The sequence below is a fragment of the Peromyscus maniculatus genome, chromosome 1 (genome assembly GCF_049852395.1).
Source record: "Peromyscus maniculatus bairdii isolate BWxNUB_F1_BW_parent chromosome 1, HU_Pman_BW_mat_3.1, whole genome shotgun sequence".
NCBI lineage: Eukaryota > Metazoa > Chordata > Mammalia > Rodentia > Cricetidae > Peromyscus > Peromyscus maniculatus.
This window is the reverse complement of record NC_134852.1, coordinates 181,411,865-181,435,716: the sequence shown is the minus strand read 5'-3', so window position 1 is coordinate 181,435,716 and position 23,852 is coordinate 181,411,865. Positions and strand designations below refer to the sequence as shown.

The 23,852-nt window shown below is 43.5% G+C and overlaps 1 protein-coding gene across 2 annotated transcripts; it reads left to right on the top strand.

The window, feature by feature from the left end:
• Window positions 1-5,708: 5,708 nt before the first annotated feature.
• On the top strand, window positions 5,709-22,880 carry Plgrkt (plasminogen receptor with a C-terminal lysine). Of its 2 annotated transcripts, none has more exons than XM_006991072.4 (6): window positions 5,709-5,846; window positions 6,734-6,820; window positions 7,905-7,991; window positions 20,207-20,337; window positions 20,897-21,006; window positions 22,480-22,880. In XM_006991072.4, exons 3-6 carry the CDS (start codon window positions 7,911-7,913, stop codon window positions 22,599-22,601), a joined length of 444 nt encoding a protein of 147 aa, XP_006991134.1. In that variant the 5' UTR covers window positions 5,709-5,846; window positions 6,734-6,820; window positions 7,905-7,910; the 3' UTR covers window positions 22,602-22,880. The 2 variants fall into 2 exon arrangements, with proteins under 2 accessions (XP_006991134.1, XP_015864826.1); XM_016009340.3 differs by having other exon boundaries at window positions 5,836-5,972.
• The last annotated feature ends 972 nt before the right edge of the window (window positions 22,881-23,852 follow it).

Here is a 23,852-nt window from a genome sequence, read left to right as displayed (position 1 = left end):
TAACAACAGACAAATGACTTGGATTTTAATTCTAGAAAGTAGGTGTGTCTATATAATAGGAAACATATTTTTAAATCGTGGATTTGGTGACTTCCTCAAAGTTCCTCGACATAATGAAACTTCGGTTACCTTACCATTCAAGAACTTCTCATCTCAAACCGTGCCCTTTCTGAATGCTGTGGAGGATCTACAATCCTGCCACTCTCAGGATCCATGTGGGGAAGTCTCTTCTAGGTGAAGTTGAGAAAGCCCTTCTGGGAACTGGAAATGTGGGCTTTTTCCAAGATGAAACCTTGGGAACTCCATAGAGTATGGTGACATCATTTAAGTATCTCACTGTTGGACCTCAAGGGCCTTCTTCATCCTTTGCTCTTCCCACATAGTCACTAAAACTGCAATCCTAAAGTAGTGCATTGAGTGAATATCGGGGTGCCCCTGACTTGGATGTAGCAGGATTTTCACATTCTCAAAGCATCTCTCCATTCTTTGAAGATGTTGGGGGTGATACTGCTTTAAGGACCTGTAGAGAATGTGGAACTCAATGTCAGCAATATCATTGAAACAGACTTTGGAGGCTCAGCTGAGATAGTCCCTCTTCCAAATGTCTTTTGAACCCCAATAGTGGAATAAAGTAGTCTTCCCAACTTTAGTGACTGACGGAAAATAAAATATAGACTTTATATGTAGAAATCCAGTTTAAACATGTATATGTGTATGTACATCTATACAGATGAACACGTTTCTAGTTAATAGTTCTTTTCTCTAAAAATGATAGCCAAGTCCCAGGACATATTTATGATATGTTAGTGTGGTCATATAAAAATTCAGTTCTATAAAAACTTACTCTAGAGACTCACAATTTAGCTAAGTTCTCTTAGTTAAATAATGATTTGAGTAGTGAGGATTAAGTCATAGTCCCTTAGTAGTTTCTATGATGTGAATTATTTTTAAAACTAGAAGGAGGAAGTGTTTTGTTTTTGTTTGTTTTACAAAAGCACTGCTTAAGGTCTACATGAATAGTCAACCGAGAAGGCACGGGTAAGGGAAACTGGGAATTAAAACCTGCTCTCAGCCAGCTGCTTGCACTGATTTGCATATGAGTAATCTGAAGAGTAGCTCCCTCACCTCTCTACCTGTCTCTATTCTTCAGACTTTTATTTTCCCATGATGTGGATCATGCTCCTTCACGAAACTGGTGTCCTCCAGAAGCAGAAAAGCAGGACGTGACTTTAATTTTAAAAAATTATTTTATCATTTCAAAATATATTGTGTAAGTCAAAATAGCCTAAGTAAGGGAGAAGTAGCCCTGAAAATGATTTGAGTTTTGTGATTTGGACAAAGTGAATAGAGAAACATTCAGACAAGAGAAACGCAGTGGCTAGCGGAGGTTGAAGAGTGGAACACACTGGTCATCTCTAATGTCACCATTGCCTGTTCATATCCCACCTACCCTACTCCTCTGGGGGAGATAAAAAAAACCTCCTCACTGCTCATGTTCTGCTTTGTTGATGATGAAGACTAACCATCTCAATGGTTAGGAGAGGCACAAAGTAAATTCTGGAGATAACCATGAACAATCTGCAGGAGGGCCGTACTCAACAGAGGGAAGAACTGGTGTGAACTGTGAAGGTGAGCAAGCTTGGCGAGTTCCTGGAGAGACTATCATTGTGGCTGGAGTCTAAACTGAAAGGTTGGCTCTCATCATCCCATGAAGGGTCTTGAGGGTTAAGGAGAAAGGTTGGATTTTTCTCTTTTAAAATATTTATTTCTTTAATGTATATAAGTGACCTGTCTTCAGGGACACCAGAAGAGGGAATCAGATCCCATTATAGATGGTTGTGAGCACGTGGTTGCTGGGAATTGAACTCAGGACCTCTGGAAGAGCAGCCAGCATTCAACCGCTGAGCCGTCCGTCTCTCCAGCCTGAAGGGTTGGATTCTAGCTGTAATGCAAATCCACTGGCTAGCTAGGCAGAGGAGTCATCCATCTACAAACAGCACTCGAACCAGCAGAAGAAGGAGGTTGAGGAACCTATGTTCCTAGACGCCAGGAGCTTTGAGGAGATTCTGTTATAGTTCAATTCCAACACTACCTGTGGAGAAGTAAAGTCACATCCCATAAGTCAAGGGTGAAACACCACAGGATGGACCCTATGGCAGATGCTAATCTTAATCTAGGCCTCTAGAACTTCCGATGGACTAGCGATGAATTAGGATTCCCATGACTCCCTCTGGCTTGTTTAATTAGAGTAACTCACAAATTGGGAGAAACAGTTCACCTATGTGAACCAGTTTATTGTAAAGGACATTATCGCTGATACAGATGAAAGTGTGCACAGGGCCAAGTGTGGTCAGTAGGGGCAGGAGGGCACTTCCACACTTCTCTTTGGGTTCACTACCCTCTGGGACCCCTCCAGATGTTCTGCTTGAACCTCTGGTTCAGAGTATTTCCATATTAATCACCTCAGCTTTCAGCCCTTCTCCCCTTTGTGGAGGACAGGAGTTGGGAGTGAAAGTGCCATGCTCTGACCACAGTTTGGCCATCCAGATGACAAGCTCAAATCCAGGAACTCAAAAGAGTCACTGCACTAGAACAAAGGCTACTTCCATCTCTCAGGAAAACCCAGAGAACTAGTAGCTACGTGGGTCACCAAGCACCCTTTTTAATGAGACAATTATAACGGGTTTTTAGGAGTTTTATGCCAGAAAATGGAATGAAAACCAAAAGTATGTGTGTGTATACATATACTGATATATATATATCTCAGGATATCACAAGTATTAGGGCAGACCATTTTATTTTATTTTTTAAATTTTGTTTATTTTATATACATGGGTGTTTTGTCTGCATGTATGTCTGTGTCACAAAAGGGTGTCAGGCCTTCTGGGACTGGAGTTACAGATAGTTGTAAGCTGCCATATGGGAGCTAGGAATCAAACCCTGGTCCTTTGCAAGAGCAACCAGTACCTTTAACTGGATGAGCCATCTCTCCAGCCCTAGATCTCAGAGTTCAGGGACTGTTTTCTGAAAGAGGAGGAGGAGGTGGTTATCAGAGGAGGAGACCAGGTGCAGTCCTTGGGACAGGAGGCTGAGACTTGTAGGTCGAGAACAGCGTCATGTGAATCGCACGGGTTCCAGGAGAAGGAAGTTAGCAGGGTTTAGTCAAGCGTACTGTGACATCACTGCTGAGTTTCCTGCTCAGCCGCTGTGCAGAGTATTTCCATACAGCTGAGGCAGGTTCAAGTCCACACCCTTCTCACTCTTCCCCAGTCAGGTTTCTGATTCTTGGAATGCTATGGGATGCTTCGGCTGAGCCACATGAAGCCTCATCTGACTCAGGTTACACTCTGAAGTATAACTAACTGCCCCTGCTCGGAACAGCTTTCCTTGACTTTCTGACCTTTCCTGTGACTGTTGCCTTCAGTTACTGCACTTCAGTGGCAATCCTTGACAGCCATAGCATCATTTAAAAAACAAAACAAAACCCATCAAATGAATAAGATGAAATGTGGCAATCACAGCAATGATTAAAAGTATCAGTTACAGCAAAACATGTAGGATTTAAAGATGTCAGACTTGGTTGTATACATACTAGACTATCCAACTTGTGGAATAGTCTTATGAGTTTTAGTTCCTGACATTGGTTCTACTTTAGAGGTGTTGAAATTGAGACACACAGCTCATGTAACTTGTCAAAGTTTACATGACAGGAAATGATACGAGTGGTATTCAAACCCAGAACTCTGGCTCCAGTCTCTGCTACACAGTGAACACACAGGTGTACAGTGAATTAGCATCCTTATTCATTGCCCCCACATTGTATGATTCTTCAGCCCCCTCAGGGCTTATTGTATGCCCCAGCAATTCTACCCCTACAAATACACTCAAGATAACTGAAAATATGTACACAAAACTAACAATGTTACTCATAATAGACCAAAATAGAACCATCCAAATGCCCATCGATTCTGAATGAACACACAAAATGTGCTGTAACCACATACTGGGCTATTATTTAGCCCCAGCAAGAAATGGAGCAGTGATTCATGCTACAATTTGTTTATTTAATTTTTATTTCAATCTTATATTTCAAAGTTATTTATTGTGTGTGTGTGTGTGTGTGTGTGTGTGTATACAAGTGCACATTCATGCACAGAGCACTTACAGATGTCAGAGGACAACTTGAAATAATGAGTTCTTTCCTCCCACCATGTGGATACCAGGAGGAAAACTGGGTCCCAGGGTGGTAAATCCATTAACCCACTGACCCATCTCACCAGTCCCCGGGCTATAACTTAGATGAACACAGAAAGGAGTGTCAAAGCAAAAGAAGCCAGTAAAAAGTCATCTCATTTATATGAACTCTCCAGAATAAGCAAGTCTTTGAAAAGATAGAAGATAAATTAAGATGGGTTCTATAGATTGGCTGCATGTGACATCGTCCATAAAGATAGGTTCTGCAGACGGACTGAGAAAAACAAGCTCATGATAAGGGTCTGGGGAGGATCTGGTGTGGTCTCAGCCACACAGATAATGGAAAGGGTATACCAGGCTATTAACCACCTCTGCTCCCAGCCTCTGGGCAGAAAACAGGTTATACATCTCTCTCTTTGAAGAGACAACCCTGCTTGCTTAACATTCCTGGTTTCTCTAGTGCTTATCTGTGGGCACAAGGACCTCTGTGCCTCCTAAGGTTGCCTTTCTCACCTTCTCTGCCCAAAGGAGGGCACGGTTTCCTCTGCTGAACATTCCTGTTGGGCATCCTCACCTAAATGCCAGCTCTCACCTGGCTTTAGTAACTACCCACTCTCCCTGGTCCCTTCAAGACTATAGGTAGCAGACACTCTGCTGTTTCCAGTCATCATCTACTGATGATACACGGGCAGAACACCTTGTCTGCATCTAAGTATACTTAGCCCTCGCAGCACGGTAATCAGATGACTTTAGTCTTACTGCAGACCCAAGTGACAAAGTGAGAGGCTGATGGTGACGGTGGGAATGGAATCAAGGCATGGTTCGTTTGCATGCATAAACACTATCAGGGATCTACTGCTCACTTCCCTTCAAGAACTTTTACTCTTGGTAACACACCCACTCCCACAAACAGGAATAAAGATACTGTTGCAATTTTCCCATCCGGCTAGTGAACAAAAAGTGTTCAAAATGAAGAGTCTAAAAGCCAGAGTACCAAGGACTGAAGCTGAGAGCATCTACACAAGCCTGGGAGGTCTGTGCCTGGAGGAGGCTAGACGCCTTCTCTATGGTGTGGCTTCAGCCAAGGTTAAGGCAGGGGCTCTTCCTAAAGGCTAGAGCCCGTGAAACGCACGCTGTTTTCCCAAACCCTTGGGTAGCAAGGATAAGAGTGCTAATCAGTCCTCGGGTGTTTCTTCAGAGGTTGGGAGCCTTACTCCAGACAGACATTGCTGGTAGGAATACGTAATATGGAAAGGGTGTAAGGTAATCTGGAAGTTCTGGTCACTGTTTTGCTTTTGTTTCCTGTTTACGTTTAAGCCATTTGATGGTGGCATTTTTACAGGATCGGAATGTTTTCATGCTGCTTCTTCGGCCTTCCCTCAAAATCATCCACTAGATAAGATCCTGCAGGTTGCAATTTGCGGCTCTGACCCGCCCCTCCCTCCTCCCGGCTCCAGGGGCCTGCACCGGAAGGACACCCCAGGCCGCGGGAATAGGAGCCATTGAAAGACCCAAGGGCCACGCTGATTGGCTGAAGCGCGCAATCCTCTGTCATAGCCAGCCAATCCCTAGGCTCTGCCGAGCAAAGCCCAGTCCTGCGACGATCCGTCAGGAGCACAGGCTAGAGGCCTCTGCAGTGGTCACCCTGTCGCGTGAGTGCATCCAGCCGCAGGGAGGGAGGGTCGGCTGGGCTGCGTGGTCCTGCACAGCTGCAGCTCCAGCTGGGGCGGGGGAGGCCTGGGCTCTGGCTTCTTCTGCTGATGCCCCGAGGCTGACAGGTATTGACAACCCGGATCTGTAAGCAAACGTGATTTCTCGTTAGCATTGTTACCAAGTTGGGAAAAGTCTGCAGAGTGTAATGGACAGGGAAGTAGGATGACCCTAGGGGGAAAATACGTAAGTGACAATAAACTGGCTCCACAGAGTCAGAGTGGAAACAGTGACAGAAAACACCCCCAGAGGCTATGTGCTTCTGGCTTAAGTTTGCTAGGGAATATAGCCTGGAAGATTTACTGAAAATGATTGTGATGTGGCCAGCCACAAATTCAGGTAATAAAGCAGAGCAGAAACCTGGATGGCAGAAGTCACGATTTTTTTTTTTTTTCTTTTTCCAAATCAAATCTTGGTTCCCAGGGCGACCAGAGAAAGTCTGTCTGGGATTTGCACCATCAACATTCCCCCAGAAACACACCTTTCCACAGTAATTTGAATCATGGCTCCGCAGAGCTGGAGCATTAACAAGCCCGCCCCGCCCCCCCCCACCTCACTTCCAAACAAACAAACAAGCATAAAACAGGAGCAACCTGGCCCTACATCAGTGTTTTCCGTCCTCTATGACATTCTTGTTTCCTGTGTTATCCATAATAACATTCGAGGCCACTCTTGTTTCATTGTTAAATTTTGTCTCTGGGAGAGAAAATTGAGGGTATTTGGAACACCCTAAGGAAGGGGTGCAAATGGCTTTGGTAGGTACGGGGGGGAAGAAGTTAAAAACACTGTTCAAGGGTGAAGTTACAAGGTGTGGCATACTCATTTGCAGGTGCGGTCTCCCAGAAGCACAGTGTTCCTGGTTTCCCTCTATCTCTAACCCAAAGTCCAAGTCCAAGAGTGCAAGACCCAGAAAGAGGTAAGCCTAAACCCGAGCTTTCCAAAGCGTTTCTCTTCTCTAGATGGTTGACAGGAGGACTATCCCACCACTGCAAGGGAGAGCTCACCCCCTTATAAAATAGGAGTGTGCCAAGGGACTCCGATCAGTGTGTGTGTGTGTGTGTGTGTGTGTGTGTGTGTGTGTGTGTGTGTGAACTAGAGAACAGTCGATTTCTTTGAAGATAAGAGAGGAAGATGCAATCTGAAGGTGGCTTCTAATGCGGGTGTACCTGTGTGGCTTCAGTCACAGTTTTTCAGGTAATGATGAGACAACCATTTGGTTTTCAGCTTCACTCAATAAATTATATTGAGTACTTTATTATAAAAAGAGGTCTGTATTTAACTGTATGCTAATGTAAGTGTTCTGAGTACATTTAAGGTAGGCTAAGGTAAACCATGATGTTCAGTACATTAGGTCGAGTAAATGCATTTTTCTCAATGATACTCACACATGGAGGGTTTTTTTTTTTATATACAGTGCGTTAATTAGCAAAGGTATGTACGCATCCTCATCTTCTCCTCCTTCTGAGAACCTCGGGAACTTGGAGAGGATGAGGGGGAGGCTGGAGGAGAATAGCTAGGAGATATCAGCTGCAAGAAGGTGGGAATGAGATGTGAGTCAAACAGGGAGGGAACAGGAGACTTCCAGAAGAACACCGAGATGCTGGCCGTGAGACACCTAATCCTTAGAACACAAGCTGAACACAAGAAGGACAGACAAAAGTTCTTCTGAACACATATCCTCAGATGCCAGGTCTTACTGTCTACTGAGGAGATGGTGAGAAGGTGGGTAGCCTTAGATTTATAGTGGGGAAAACATCAGGAAACATGGCACTGTGTATTTACAGATCAGGGAGAGATGGGAAATCATTTCCCTCAACTGGTCTTGGCTAAGGAAAGAATGCCAGGTTGGGTAAATACGCCTGAAGTTAAACAGCTAGTTAGAATTTACACTATTCCCTAGGTCATTTTCTCTCTTTTTACATTGTTGATAGTATCTCAGAGTGTATATAAGGATGCACAAAGTCTGTTATTTAAAGTCACCTTGCATTTTCATGCTTTAGGTCAAGATGGGGTTCATATTCTCAAAATCTATGAATGAAAATATGAAAATCCAACAGGAGTTCATGGTTATGAATGCTCGACTTCAGGTATGTGTTAGTTAAGATGTTGTGCTCCTAATCACATAACATTTCTAGACTGGTGCTCTAGAAGTAAGTTCTCTTTGACTCCCCTTGACCCCTAATTAAAATGCCCTTGGGCACCATCCTCAAAGATGAAGTGGATGATTTACTAGTTGATGAGTGGATGACTTTCTAGTTGACGAATGGTCCATGCCTCCAATCCAGATACTTGATTCAAACCTTCCATACTACAGGTAATTGCTTAGAGTATATTATGTACAGAATATACCCTTCACCCAAGGTATCCTGGATTCCTAAAACTTGTGAATATATTAGGAATCTGATACCTTATACAGAAAGGGACTTTACTGTGTGTTCACATAAAGAGATGTTATCCTGGTTTATCCATATGAGGTCATTGTAATTCCCAGGGCCTTATAAGGAGACTGTGTGTGTGTGTGTGTGTGTGTGAGAGAGAGAGAGAGAGAGAGAGAGAGAGAGAGAGAGAGAGAGAGACAGAGACAGAGAGAGACAGAGAGAGAGAGAGAGACAGAGACAGAGAGACAGAGACAGAGAGACACACAGAGAGAAACAGAGACAGAAACAGAAAAAGAGAGAGAGAATTCAAAGATGTCATACTGCAACTACACAGAGAAATCTTAAATACAAACTCAAGCTGAACAGCACTCTGCTGGCTTTGAAGGTGGAGTGATCAGGGCCATGGGCCAAAAAAGGCAGTCAGCCTCAATAAGTTGGAAAAGCCAAGGAAGCAGATTTTCCCCTGCCGTCTCCAGAGAGACGGAGCTATGCCAGCCCGATCTGGCCCTTTAACCTCAGATAATAATTTGTTAAAGTGGCATTAGGAAACTGCTGTAGACCGTATGTTTGACCTTGGATTATACAGTAGATGTTTAGAAAAAAAATCAAAGAGATTGCTCAATTGCCTTAATATGAGTTGTCAAAGTGTTTTAAAATGTTACAAATCACAGTTGAAAGTTAAACAGTTCAACCCAAATTGTTTTGCTAAGATTTTAGACAAAGATCATGAGTCCCCTGTGGTCTGTTTTGGCTCTAAGAGTAGAAAGCGCTATTCTTGGGCAGTACCAGTGAGAGATAAACCAGACTGCCTGAATAAATCCGTAGCACCATGATGGCACGCACGATCTGTCCTCGATCTCCTGGTTTGTACCCTAGGGGCAATACACCCTTAGAGATGCTCCAAGAAGGAAAATTTATACACATCATATAGAACGTATATCATATAGAATGTATAAAATAAGGCCACTTGCTTATATTGAGTGCTGCTGTTCATTGCTATCAAAATCTTTTTTAAAAGTTAGGGTTTCATACAGCCCAAGCCAGCTTCAAACTGGTTATGTAGTCTAAAATGGCGTTGAACTTCTGGTCTTCCTGCTTCTGTCTCCTCCGTGCTAGGCTTATAAGAGTTTCTGTGCAGGCTAATGATTTCTTTGATGGAAATGGAAAAATGGATAGAAGGGGCAAGTTTTTTACTGCAACAGACCAGTGACCAGAGGTGACTACAGTGTAGGATCAGACCAGTGTGTCAGAAACTTGGAGCCATCTGCGCATGGAAACTACAGGAGTTTCATTCTTAAACGACCTCAGGATCTGTGAAGATTTGGGGAGTTTATTCCTCTTGGAAGTTACAAGAAACCCGAGACTCCTCCTACGTCAGAGGACTTTGTCAGTACCCCGAAGCAGCTTGAGTGTAAGGCTGGTGTCACTTCCTCATGGGGACAGGCACTTTAGGTCACATATGGGGAGCGCTGAGGGTAAATCTCCTGCTTTTATGATGAACCATGAACAAGAGGCACACAGAGGGCTGTTCACTGACAAACAGGCAGGAGATGCTCCAGAAGCTAGAGCCTGGCTTTTTTGATCTACCCCTTGAGAATGTGCAGGGATAGTCATGGTCCCTGGCAGTCACTTGACTGACCAGAGGCAAGAGAACAGCTTGAATCCTCCCTAGTCAATCCCAGGTTTTCCAGGTATAGCATTGAGGTCATCACATTTCAGATTATCTAAACCAAAAGTGAACCCAACCTAGGGACCCAGCTCCTCTTGAGGCAGCAGCTTTCTCTCATCTGGAAGAAGACAGGGCAGAATTTTCCCCAGAACAATGGCTCCTTCACCTACATGCAACTGATGAAAGGTTCGGTATGGCCTGACCCACTGTACCTTCCAACACGCTGTCCTCATTTGCCTAGCTGACAGCACCCTTTCTTGTATTTGTCCTGTTTTGGATTCCTCACCCCACAATGGAGATGCCATACCTGAGGATCCCAAGGCTTTCATAGAGCCAAACTTATTTAAACAGAAGCTCAGCAAGAAAGCAATGATTGCCTCGCCTCTCTGACCCTTCAACTACTAGCTGAACTGAGTCCCCTCAAAATTTGTACGTTGCAATCCTAACCCCAATATGACTTCATGTGGAGACAGGGTCTTCATAGAGGTAATCAAGTTAAAATCTGTTACACAAATTCTAAATTGTCTTATAACAACAAAAAAGGTAATAGTAATGAGAGCGTTGGCCTAGAAAGCACTTTCCAAACTTTTAAAAACTACTCAGTGGGCTGGCCCGTGAATGAGTCTGACGGAAGTTGCTAAAAGGTCCTTTTGTGCATGAATTACTTATTAAAAGAAAATCCGATGGGCGTGGTGACAGGTGCCTTTAATCCCAACTCAGGCAGGCAGATTCTTTGGTGATTTTATACGGGATAAAACACATAGAGAGTGACTCTTAAATTCACTAATTTGTAAAAGTGGCCCAAGGTTCCAGTGGCCAAGATTTCCTGGGAAAGGAAGAGAGTCTTCTTCTTCTTCTTCTTCTTCTTCTTCTTCTTCTTCTTCTTCTTCTTCTTCTTCAAAATGACCTTTCTAGATGGAGAAGTGAGAGTGTGGCGAAGAAGCCAGCACCCCAAATCCTTTCCATACTGCAGCCTAGGCAGTGGGAAAGCCAAGTCAGAAAACTTAAGTTTGGGTCTAGCAGGCTTACCCGAGGCTGTCCTGGAGCCCAGGCCATTCCTGCTTTCTGGGGGTGAAGGCATCTTTAGGGGATCCTGAAAAGAAAAATTTTGAGTTAATTGTCAAGTCTTGGGAGAGTAGGCTGTATCATTTGTTGTCCAGTCTCAGGGTAATGAGAAAGTGCAGGGCTTCGGTGCCTGTGGTGTGATGCCTTGCACAGCCTTGGTGCAGTGGGGAGGGGCTTGGACCTGCCTAGGCTCAGTGTGCCGGGCTCTGCTAACTCCCCATGGGAGACCTTGATTTGGGGGATGTGGGGATGAGGGGTGGCTAGGGAGGGAGGGCTGGAGGGTAGGAGGAGGGAGGATCTGTGGGTGGTATGTAGAGTGAGTAGAAAATTTCTTTTTCTTTTTTTGGTTTTTCGAGACAGGGTTTCTCTGTGTAGCTTTGCGCCTTTCCTGGAACTCACTTGGTAGCCCAGGCTGGCCTCGAACTCACAGAGATCCGCCTGGCTCTGCCTCCCGAGTGCTGGGACTAAAGGCGTGCGCCGCCACCACCGCCCGGCAGAAAATTTCTTAATAAAGAAAAATTAAAAATAAAAGAAAGAAAGAAAGAAAGAAAGTGCAGGGCTTGTCTCAGGTCTTGGCTAGAGTAGTCTGTGAGGCTGGATCATCTCAGCTAGCCATCTCAAAATTGTCCTGAGCAGTTTGTAGTCCAAAGCAGATCTTTAGGCAGTGTTTGTCAGCTTAGTGGTATTATTATTGTCCATGTGGAATCATCATTGTGGGGCCCCATCATCTTTTTGGAGACTTCAAAGGTCGCTGTTAGGCATGGTCATCGTTCACTGAAGAAAATCTTTTTTGTGTGACATTTTTTTCTGGATGATTTGTCCTTTTCCTTGGGATGTCTCATTTGTCCAGCTTTCTTTCAGTTCCTTAACCTTCATTCTCCTGAAAGACAAAAATAAAACCCTTCCCCACCCCTAACTTTGGGGAGCTTCCAAAACTAATCTTTATCAATTTTAATTTATGGTTTCTCCTTAAATTTTTGTTTTATTTACTATAGCTGTTCTATCATCTAAAGCAGTATGATTTTTTTTTACAATAGGCATTAGGTTCTTTAATTGCTCTAGGAAGGAGTTTCCTCCATGATGACAGAAAATGACTGAACAAAATTTAACATGGGGACCTGCAAGAGGCCCCTCAGTGAGTTTCCCGAAGGCAAAGGCAAAGGCAAGGGATTACCTTGTCTGTCCCTTGTTGATCTACATTCATTAGTCCAGTGTAATCCAGAAGGGAAGGGTGTTCTGCTGGGATTATTCCTTGAAAAAACATTGTTTCTAGGAATGCCCTGTTTACAGTCGCTTTTTAGGTGACCTTGTTTACCACAATTGAAACATGTGATATTACGATTTTTCTTCAAACCTCTGGAAATCATTTCTCCTATCCAAGCATCATCATGGTCATGAGATCAATATTGACTGTATCTCAGATCCATTCCTCCAAGGGTGCTGATTTTGCCTTTAATACCCTAATTACCCTTTTGAATTGTTCATTAGCATTTTCAAAAGCCAAAGATTCAATTATTATTTGTCTGGCTTCTGAATTTGGTATCATTCTATTTACTGCTGAACACAGCCTTTGTAAGAAATCAGTGGAGGTTTCTTTTGGGTCCTGTATAACTTTTGTAAATGACTCAATTTTCTTTCCTACTTCTTGAATTCTATTTCAAGCATTCAAGGCTACCATGCAGCATAAGGCGAAGGTGTGGTCGTCATATAAAGATTGTCTTTGTATACCAGTTTAATCAGCTGCCCCAAAAGTTGATCTTGGGAGATTTCAAGACCTGTTTTAACAGGTTTTTCTGAAACTTTTATCTTGGCACTCATATTAACCAACTTTTTAAATGATAAAACAGAAATGATTAAACAAATAATATTTATAGTTGACATTATATAAATCTCATCAACATTAATTATCCTCTCATAAAACTGTTCCATTTTCAGAACATCTAGCTTATAGTCAAACAGAGACCAAACTCCCTCCATTGTAAAAATATTTCTCATTTTTTAATGTGAAAAAAAAACTTTCTTTAACTGACTCCTCCCTTTAAGAAATCCCGATTGCCTCACCAAACCTGCTGACAATGACGATTCAGATGATGGTGTGGCAGCAGCCTGAGGAGGGGGCTCGGAGAAAGCCCAAGGGAGGAAACTAAAGAGCCATCTGTCTACATGAGGGAACATGCGAAAGCAGCCAATTCTGGTGTGTTTGGAGTCTGAGCCTGGGGAGTTTGCTGCAGAGAGGCTGCAGCAGAAGCTTAGCCTGCAGGGTAGGAGCTCCAGTCCAGGTGGGGGGGGGGGGACTCTGGCTGTGTGCAGCTCGGGCCTGGGCTGGGGACTGCAAAGCCTCAGGCAAGCGGCTTCTTCATAAATTGGGCCCCAAAAGTTGAACACCAGATATTGCTTGAATTTCTAAAAGTCTTATAATAATAATAATAATAAAAAAAACAGAATCAGATACTGGGGTAAATGCTGAAAGAGCAGAGAGACAAAGGAACAAGCCACTGCCACGTCTCACCTCACCAACTCTACGAATCCTCTGACTGAATGTCTCTGAGTCCTCAGCCAAAAATCGCTCCTCAGCTGAAGAGGGCTTCAGCTGAAAAAGCTCCAGCTGAACGAGAGCTTGGTTCCTGTCTCCTCACACTTTATACACCTGTCTCCTCACACTTTATACACCTGTCTCCTCACACTTTATACACCTGTCTCCTCACACTTTATACACCTGTCTCCTCACACTTTATACACCTGTCTCCTCACACTTTATACACCTGTCTCCTCACACTTTATACACCTGTCTCCTCACACTTTATACACCTGTCTCCTCACACTTTATACACCTGTCTCCTCACACTTTATACACCTGTCTCCTCACACTTTATACACCTGTCTCCTCACACTTTATACACCTGTCTCCTCACACTTTATACACCTGTCTCCTCACACTTTATACACCTGTCTCCTCACACTTTATACACCTGTCTCCTCACACTTTATACACCTGTCTCCTCACACTTTATACACCTGTCTCCTCACACTTTATACACCTGTCTCCTCACACTTTATACACCTGTCTCCTCACACTTTATACACCTGTCTCCTCACACTTTATACACCTGTCTCCTCACACTTTATACACCTGTCTCCTCACACTTTATACACCTGTCTCCTCACACTTTATACACCTGTCGTCTCCTCACACTTTATACACCTGTCTCCACCCAGTCATGTTACCTTCCTTCCTAGTGCCTGGATTAAAGGCGTGTGACTTCCCAGTACTGGGATTAAAGGTGTGTGCCACCACTGCCTGGCTCTGTTTCTCTCCTAGACTGAATCAATCTCATGTAGTTCAGGGTGGCTTTGAACTCACAGAGATCCAGAGGGACCTCTGCCTCCCGAGTGCTAGGATTAAAGGTGTGTGCCACCACTTCCTGGCCTCTGTGTTTAATATAGTGGCTTCTTCTGTTGTCTGATCTTCAGGCAGATTTTATTAGGCTACAACAAAATATCTCCACAAAAATAAATCCTTAGGGTGGGTCTTAATTGATATATCGGTGACTTAAGAGAAAATTTGGTCATGAATCCCAAATATAGACGCAGTCATTTACAAGCCAGGGACAGAGGTCTCCTCATAGCTTGTCAAGGAATTAACTACATTGATTTTGGATTTCTAGATTCCATAACTGAGACATTTTTTTTCTAGTGCATAAACTAGCCAGGCTGTAGCCCTCTCGGGGTAGGGGCAGCTTTAGCAAACTAAAGCAGGGAGCACTTGGAGCCTGTATCCAGAAGTAGATGCTGGTGTATTGGGCAAGGGGCTCCCTGCACCCCAACTGCAATTTTCTGCCTTTCTCCCCAACTGCCTATTTCTATAAGCCCTTCTGGGAGGAGAGTCAGAGTTCATGAATGGGAGAGATTTGGTCGTGAGTTTTCCGTACAGACATGACACATCAATTTCACTCTACCCGGTATGTATGCATGGGCACAACTGACAGTGTCTTGGATCTGATCAACTTCCCTTCCTTAATGCAAACTTTGTTCAGACTGCATCACTTGAATTCAGCCCATCTTCCATTCAAAGAATTTAACTGAAGTATTGTAGGGCCCCTGCCTAGTTTCAGGAGATTGTACAGTTTTACAGATGGCTGGTGACTGAGATGCACAGGGCCTTTGTTTTTCCCCAAGAACCACAAAAAAGAAGACTTTTTTTCTTTTTAAAAAATCAGTTTTTGGGAATTTCATACAATGTGTTAGAGCTGAGGGCTATGGCTCAGTAGTAGAGCATTTGCCTAGCATGCACGAGGTCCTAGGTTCAGTCCCCAGAAAGGCAATCAAAGAGACACAGAGAGAGAGGGGAAGGGAAAAGAAGGGGGAAGACACAGTGGGGAGGGGAAGGGAAAGGGAGGGGGAAGAAAGAAAAGAGAGAGAGAGAGAGAGGTTACTTTGAGGGATAGGGAGAGAAACTGCCTCTTCCAACCCCTGTTACTGAGATGAGCTTTACAGTTAAAAAAAATAAAAATAAAAAAAAATTTTCGCTGGGCGGTGGTGGCGCACGCCTTTAGTCCCAGCACTCGGGAGGCAGAGGCAAGTGGATCTTTGTGAGTTCGAGGCCAGCCTGGGCTACCAAGTGAGTTCCAGGAAAGGTGCAAAGCTACGCAGAGAAACCCTGTCTGGAAAAAACCAAAAAGAAAAAAAAAAAGAAAAAAGAAAAGAAAAAAATTTCCAATATGACCACTAGATGGCGCACACAAACAACTTTATAGCGCCCACATGTCTGGAAGGCTTGAGTTACTGAGGTAGAATGGAAAGGGGAAAAGAAGGAAATACAGATGCTGCCAGCCCATGCTGTGCAGTAGGGCTGTGGGCAAAGCAGTATGGCCATGCCAAGATTAGTGGGCAGTGAATGTTTACTTGTTGTTTGCTGTGTTCGGGCAACAACATGAGAGAAAACAAAAGCCACCCAAACTTGAGGGCCAGACCGTGACCTGTTTGTGCGCTGACAACTTAAGGTAGTGTAGATTCTCCTGGCTTTTAGTGAAATGGATCTTACAGATGGAAGATGTGGTGTCTCTACCCTGGTTAATTTTTATTGTCGATTCGATACAGCCTGGAGACACCTGAGGAGAGGGAATCTCAGTTGAAGAGCTTTTCCAGCTAGACTGGCCTGTGGCCATGTCCGTGAGAGTGTCTTGACTGTGGGCAGTACCCGTCCTAGGCAGGTAGGTCTGGGCTGTGTAAGAAAGCCAGCTGAACCGGAGCTCTGGCTAGAAAACGATGTTCCCTCATAGGTCCCACCCCCAGGTTTCTACCTTGAGTTCTAGACCCAGCGTCCCTTAATGATTGATCGTGACCTGGAAAATGAAATAAGCCCTGTCCTTCCCAAGTTGCTTTTGGTCAAGGTGTTTAATCACAGTCACATGATTAACAAGAACAGTTCCAAATGTGGTAATAAAAAGACAGTTCCAGACACACCGAGGTATTTTTCTTAGCCATTACCACAGTCAGACATTTGCATAAACTGTGGTGAGCCTATCAAGAGCCACGTGAATTAGGAGTTAAAACACCTTGGTGACCAGTGTGATTTCTTCTCTCAAAGGATCGCACATCCTTGAACAGGGTAGAGACGGCAGCCAATGAAGTCAATACTGTGTTAAGAACTGAGAATGCTACATATTAATGTGTCTGTTAGAGACAGAATGGTAGAGGCTTTTCTAAAGGTCACATATGGAGTCAGTTCTTGTTTAGTCCTGGCAGTGTGCAGACCTTGGCTAGTTAATGAGGGCATAAAAATAAAAAGGTGAGATTGAGAGCTTCTCTCTGTCCTGAGATGGTTCAAATAGTTTACGTAGGACTTTTCTTAGAGGAAAAATATCTGGATCATGTTTAATAAGCACACTTTTGAATCTATTAGGAAAATTGATGTTAGGTTCATTGTTAGGTTTGGTTAGACTAATGAATCTAACTATTGAGTTAAGGAGTTATCTATTATAATTACGCCATTGGAGACTTGAATTTATTATATATGGATATATTTTAGTTTTTTTCAATCATTACACTTTGTTTAGATGCCAAGTACTATTAAGGCATAATTAGTTCCCGTTATAATTTCCCAAAAGAAAACCATTAGCTTCAAGTTTTATTTGTTTTAAAATTTTGAACAAGAAAGAGCTCAAACTTTTTAAAACTATAGTGGAGTGAGAGAATATGTCATTACCTACCTACCTCCCCCCTTCCCTTCCCCCTTCCTCCCTCCCTCCCCCTTCCTCCCTCCCTCCTTCCACCTGGTCCATGGTGAGTCTTCTCTGATGACTCCTTACTCAGACACCCGCTGCAGTGTCTCCTTTGTTACAAGTCACTTAGCCACGACAGATTTTCAACTACAGGTGTCCCATGTGTCTTTAACCAGAGAACATTGACAACACCATGTTACCACATAAATAGGCAACACTTGTATGTCACTCATCATGTGCCAGGCACTGCTATAAATCAACCCGTGTGTGTGTGTGTGTGTGTGTGTGTGTGTGTGTGTGTGTGTGTGTGTGTTGTTGTTGTTGTTGTTGTTGTCCCTTGGGACAGGGTGGCAGAAGCCCAAGTTGGTCTCAAATGCATGATTCTTTGATGGGGGAATATCTTTCTGTACGCTTCAAATATGTGTTGCTCTGATTGGTTTGATAAATAAAGCTGTTTGCCCTATGGCAAGGCAGCTTAGAGGCAGGCTGGAAATTCAAAAGGAGAGACGGGAAGAAGGTGTGGGGGGGGGGGAGTTAATAGAAGCCTCTGTGTGTTTAAACTCGAGTAGGAAAGATTTGTTTCGACCACCAGCCAGCCAGGACACAGGGAAACTCCCAGCTACCATTCTTCTATGTCTCCTCTCAAATTCTGGGGTTACAAGCATACACTACCAAGCCTGGTACAGACTGTTAACCTGCACCCTGTGAGGGGAGCTTCACAGCTGGAGTCCAGTGTTTGAGAAGCGTCCTTTTGATCTTTAACTTGACATTCTGTAGGGTTTGATCGTTCCTTTTCCTCCTCGTACCCTGTGTTTGTCAGGTAGTCCCAGGATCTCCTCACAGCCTCATCCCATCTTGGGCATCCTCTACATTCTTGGCTGATTTATAAAATTTTGATACATCACGTTCACTCTTCACCATAAAGTTTATGCAAATAACAAGGACAGGATGTTCTGTGTTCGCCACCACATCATACCATTTAGTCCCACAATCTTTACAAAGCTCTCTGCTTATTACCTTTGACAGTTCCCAGCCATCAAATTCAGACCGATATCCACTTGATGTTTACTGGGGGGAAATGTCTATCCTGTGATAGCTCCTTTAGGCAGTGGTTCTCAGTCCCAGCTGCACCCCAGAACTACCTAGACCACCTGCAAAATAAAATAAAATAAATGCAAACCATCTAAACTTACGCTGACCTTACCTCCAGTTAACATGTGGAATAACTGCTCTGGGTGTTGGTGTTGGGACTTTGAAGAACTCTACAGATGTTTAACAGCTCAGGACACTGATGTTGGGCTTTTCTGTCTTTTTTTTTTAATCTACGTGACTTTTTATATGAACACAAATTATTAATTGCGGTATTTATATCACTTTGGGAATATATGCATTATTATGTGATTTTGGGGAAATAAGTGATCTAGCAAGGATGGGTTTTACACACTCAATATTCATGTATATAAAGGCATATTATTTAACAGAACTCAAAATGAACCCCAACTTCTACTGATAAAGGCAAATTTTAGCAAGGCAGAGTGGCTTAATTACTTCTCGCTCTTTCCCCCTCTCTGTTCACTTCTCCTTGAACAATCTTGGTTTGGCCTAGGCGACCTCGGGTGGCTCAGGCATCGGAGGAGGCATCTCTGCTTGAGGGGAACTTCTCTGCTGTTGTTTACAGCCACCTGGGAAGCATGGGGTGGTTTGTTCTGAGGGCACTGATCACGCTCCAGGGGAATCTGGCCATGACGTCTACGCTTTCCAGTGCCATCAACCCTTGAGATCCAACCACCTTCTCCAACCACCTCTGGTTTATTCTCTAGCCAAGTGTCTGCTGTGAGTTCTCCTGGCACGACGATTTAGTGACCCTCTGGCATGCCACCTGCTTCTCATATTCAGCTGCCTCCTGGGAACCTTTCCAAGTGACATGGGAACCATGCAGACACCTAGGGAGCTGAGATTCACCCAACTGTCTCTCTCAAGCCTGCTCTGAACCCAGGTCTGCCTCGGAACCACTGGCTCTCTGCTTTGGTTCCACTCTCCCAGAATCCTCTTTGTTTATAGGATCTCCAGGCTCACCTGGGGTTTGCTTGACATTCTCCTATACTATACCTCCCTGGGGGAGGGGAGACAAGTGGGCAAGCCTTATCTTTATATTATTACACCATTCTCCTCTCCCAGTTCCTTCCATGGCCATGGTAGAAAGAGGACATGACCGGAAACCGAGTCACATTATTTGTCTTTTATCATGATTTCTAGCTTTCTGTTTCTGGGCTTTGCTGGCGATGTGTACTGTCAAGGTTTTAGAATCAAGAAGCCAAGAAGAAAATAGCTTTCTCCCTGAAGAATCGGGCTCTTCTCAAATCATGGCCTTGGGTTTTCATTTTGCTACTTCTGCTGCCTCTGTGTATTTCTTTAAAAATCGGATCAGGTATTGTGTCCTGTGTTTCGGGCTGTTCAAGCCAAGAAAGGCACCGGCTAAAGTGGCACAGGACACAAGGGGTGACAAACAAAAACCTCTTTTGACACCTCAAAGCAACACTCTTCACCACCATATGACGAGGACCCGACATTTCAGTCAGTAGTTGGGTGTATCTGGAAGGCAACATGGATGGAGGGCAAAATGATTTCCAAGCAAGTACTAACAACAAAGACAGGCAAGGTGGGTATGTTTAGTGACCCAGAGATCTTTTCTCACATGAAACAGAAAAGGCTGGAAACATACCCGAGGCTCGGGTCCACAAACATGTAGTCAAGCCCTCAGCGAGCAGGAGCAGTGTCTGTTCCGTATACACTTGAAGGAATTGTCACTGCCAAGGGGACAGTGGCACAGAGCTGCTCAGAGCAACTTAGTCGAAGTCTGTTGTGATTGAAACAGAACAAACCTGCTTGGAAACAGATGAAGGAAAAGCAGATTGTAGCACTGTTCCAAGACGAAAGGTGAGTAACCGCTCTTTGTCTTTTGTGCTTAGCTGGAAAGGCAGCTGACCATGCAGAACGAGATGAGGGAAAGACAAATGGCTATGCAGATCGCCTGGTCTCGGGAATTCCTCAAATATTTCGGAACGTTTTTTGGCATTGCCGCCACCTTGTTAACAACTGGGTATGTTTATGATTTGCTTGAAGATTTCCTGAAATGATACAGTCTCTGCCATGGCCATAAATAGCACTGCCAAGTTGGCCTAGTTAGGACTCTGAGCCCAAGAGTGTTCATATGAACAAAGAAGCCTCCCCTCACTTACTCCTCTGTAGAACAAGGGTAGGAAGAGTTCATTCTGCCATCCGCTCCTTAGATTCCTTCTGTCTTCTTCTCTAGTCTATAAGTTAAAGAGGGTTCACTTGCCATCAAGATGGATGGCCTCTGCACTTATCCCCAGAGATCCTGAATAGTAGTAGCTCTGTATCCTTGTCTGCCTTAAAAAGAAGAATCAAAGCCTTGAATCAAAGAAAGATTAGCAAGTCGTAGCCCCTCCCCTGGTGAACCAAAGAATCTGGTGAGGTACACTGGGCAAGGAAATTCAATTTCCGTGGAAGACTCAGATGAATCAAATAACTTATGAGACGGAATACATCCTTCCAGAAAGCAGGTGCTTTTTTCTTACAAGGACAAGATAAGTATTTGCTGGTTATTGTTGACATTCATCTTTGTATTTCCGAAACAGAGCAATAAAGCGAAAGAAGCCAGCCTTTCTCATTCCCATCGTTCCGCTCAGCTTTATCTTCACCTACCAGTATGACCTGGGCTACGGAACTCTTCTACAAAGAATGAAAAGTGAGTCTTCCTAAACTAGTCTGTTTCCTAATTAATCTTCTGATTCAAGATCTCCTCTCAGGGCTGGGAGACGGCTCAGTCAGTGAGGTGCTGGCTCTGCAATCAGGAGGACCCAAGTTCAATCCCCGGTACCCGAGTAAAAAAAGCTGGGTGTGGTGGCGCAAGTGTGTTATCTCAGTACCAGGGAGGCAGAGACAGGCAGATCTCTTGCTCCCCCCCTCCCCCCCTCCCCTGCTAGCCAGCCTAGCCTCCTTGGCAAGCTCCAGGCCAGCCTGAGATACTGTCTCAGAAACAAAACCAGAGTAGACAATGCCTGATGACCCTGGCAATTAAATTAACCTCTGGCCTCACCATGAAAGTGCACACACATGAACACACACGTACATCCCCTCCTTATAAATCTATGACTTACGTAGATTCTAGTAGGATCATTTTCCTAAGACTCTGATGACCAACATCTCTGCTCCCTCCAACAGAGTGGCATGGTGTCAGCTCTTACTAGCTCGTAAGAATTGACTTGATAGATGTTTAGAAATTTTGCATTGGTGGATGTGAGACACAGTTGATTATTAAAATTAAATTAAATAAGAATATACAGACTTACAATTAAATTATAATACTAAATTGCATTGAAAACAAAGGTATTAAGCACTCAGAACTCATCTGTTTCTAATTATTTTCCTATTCTATATAATCTATATATTCTATTTAACTAAACTATATAGGTTACTTGTATCAATTCTATCTGCATTATGCAAATGCAGAAGCAGCATACAGATGCAGCAAAGTGCAGCCACAGCTTCGGCTTCAGCCGCATCCCATTGGTGGCTTGAGGCTGGCCAGGGTGGGAGTATTTACATCGTGGAAACTGGCAAACACCAAATCCAGGCTTGACACTGATCGTCTAGACCAGGGATTAGAAAATGTTGACACTTTAAACCTCTGGGAAAGAATTCTAATAATGTCTATGAGTATTCTTCATTTTTGCAGACAGCTTACTAATTTTTAATGTGAATTTGCAATTGTTTGTGTGTATATATATATATATATATATATATATATATATATATATATATATATATTATAATGGTCAAAACCAGGTAGTTATATCTATCTCCTCCATGCATTTATCATTTCTTTTTTTTTTTTTTGTTCTTTTTCTGAGCTACAGTCTCCCTGTGTGGCTCAGGCTGGCCTTGAACTCATGATCCTCTTTTCTTACCTCCTGAGTGCTAGAATTATAGGCATGTACCACCACATCCAGCTGTAGCTGGGCTTTCAGAATCCACCACTGTGTTTCCCCAAGTGGTGCGCCCCTTCTCCTGCATGAAAGGATGAAATGCTTACCTCTGAGATTTCAGGTGACAGACACAGAGTGTCACACACATTGTGTCACTGAAACAGCAATCAAGCCCTCTGACAAAATGCTGATGACCCCTCCATTGCCTTACACACTTCTGTGTTTTATTTAAGGTGAAGCTGAAGACATACTGGAAACAGAAAAGACTAAGTTGGAGCTGCCAAAAGGAATGATCACCTTTGAAAGCCTTGAAAAGGTCAGAAGGGAGCAGAGCAGATTCTTCGCAGACAAATGAAGTCACGTGTACCCTCAAAGCACATGCTGCGTCTCAAAGCACAAAATTGTTGGCTTGAATCACAGTGTTTACAGTTTTTTAAATCATCAAGATTTTGATACGATGCTTTTTTTATTTTAGAATATTAAAATTCAAAATGAATTTGTTGAACTATTTTAAAATAAAATTTTTAACACTCAGTCCAATCATGGCAGTATTCTAGATAACATTCAAATTTTCTGTGTTTGTTTTACAATTATCCAAGTGCAAAATTAATAAATTATATTGTTCTGAATTTGACACCATGTCCTGCTGCTTGAGGTTTTATCACACAGACTTGATATCAACTCTCACAGGCATCTGGTGTCCTGTCCTGTCCCCCACTGGTGACCAATGCCCAGTAAATCACAGTGTTCAGTGTTCGGAGGAGGAAGAAGAGATAGTGAAGCTGAGAGGTATAAACATGGTCAAGGGGGAGTGTGAGGAGGGAAATGGGTTGATTTGATCTCATTTCATTGTATACATGAATGATATTCTCAAACAATAGGATCAATAAATGAAAAAATATACACATAAATAAATAGAAAAAAATTACAGAGGAAAGAGATGGAGATTTCATCTGATGGGATCCACACATGATGGAATACTGCCATAATATCTCTCTCTCTCTCTCTCTCTCTCTCTCTCTCTCTCTCTCTCTCTCTCTCTCTCTCTCTCTCATACACACACACACACACACACACACACACACACACACAATCTGTATAATAGTTGTGTGCTATGGGTGTCCAAAATGGTTCGTCAAGAGTTTTAAATTTAGAATTACATTTGCTATGCACGCTTCGCTGCTCCACTGTTCGCCAGGTGTGGGTTAAGGCCCCTTCAAGGTGGTGCTCAGAACCTCACAGAGGGTTTAGGTGCTGTGCCAATAAGCCAGGCCCTCAGTCCTCTTTGACTGCCCGACCTTTCCTTTGAGCTCCTTGTCTTGATGTAGACACTGAGTTCATTGATAACTCACATTCATACAATTCATTGATAACACACGTTCATACATCTACTCATACAATAGTCTTTCCCAAGTGCACAGAGAGGAAACCCCAAACCGATCTACTGCACAACTGCCTTTGAGCACAGCTCTATTAAAGTGGGTGCTGGGTTCTCTGAAAGAGCAGTCAGTGCTCTTAATCACTGACCCATCTCTTCAATCCCCCTCAAGATTTTGAAAGTTTTCAATTCACGTTTAAGGGAGAGTGCTGTGCTTTTCCAAAACTT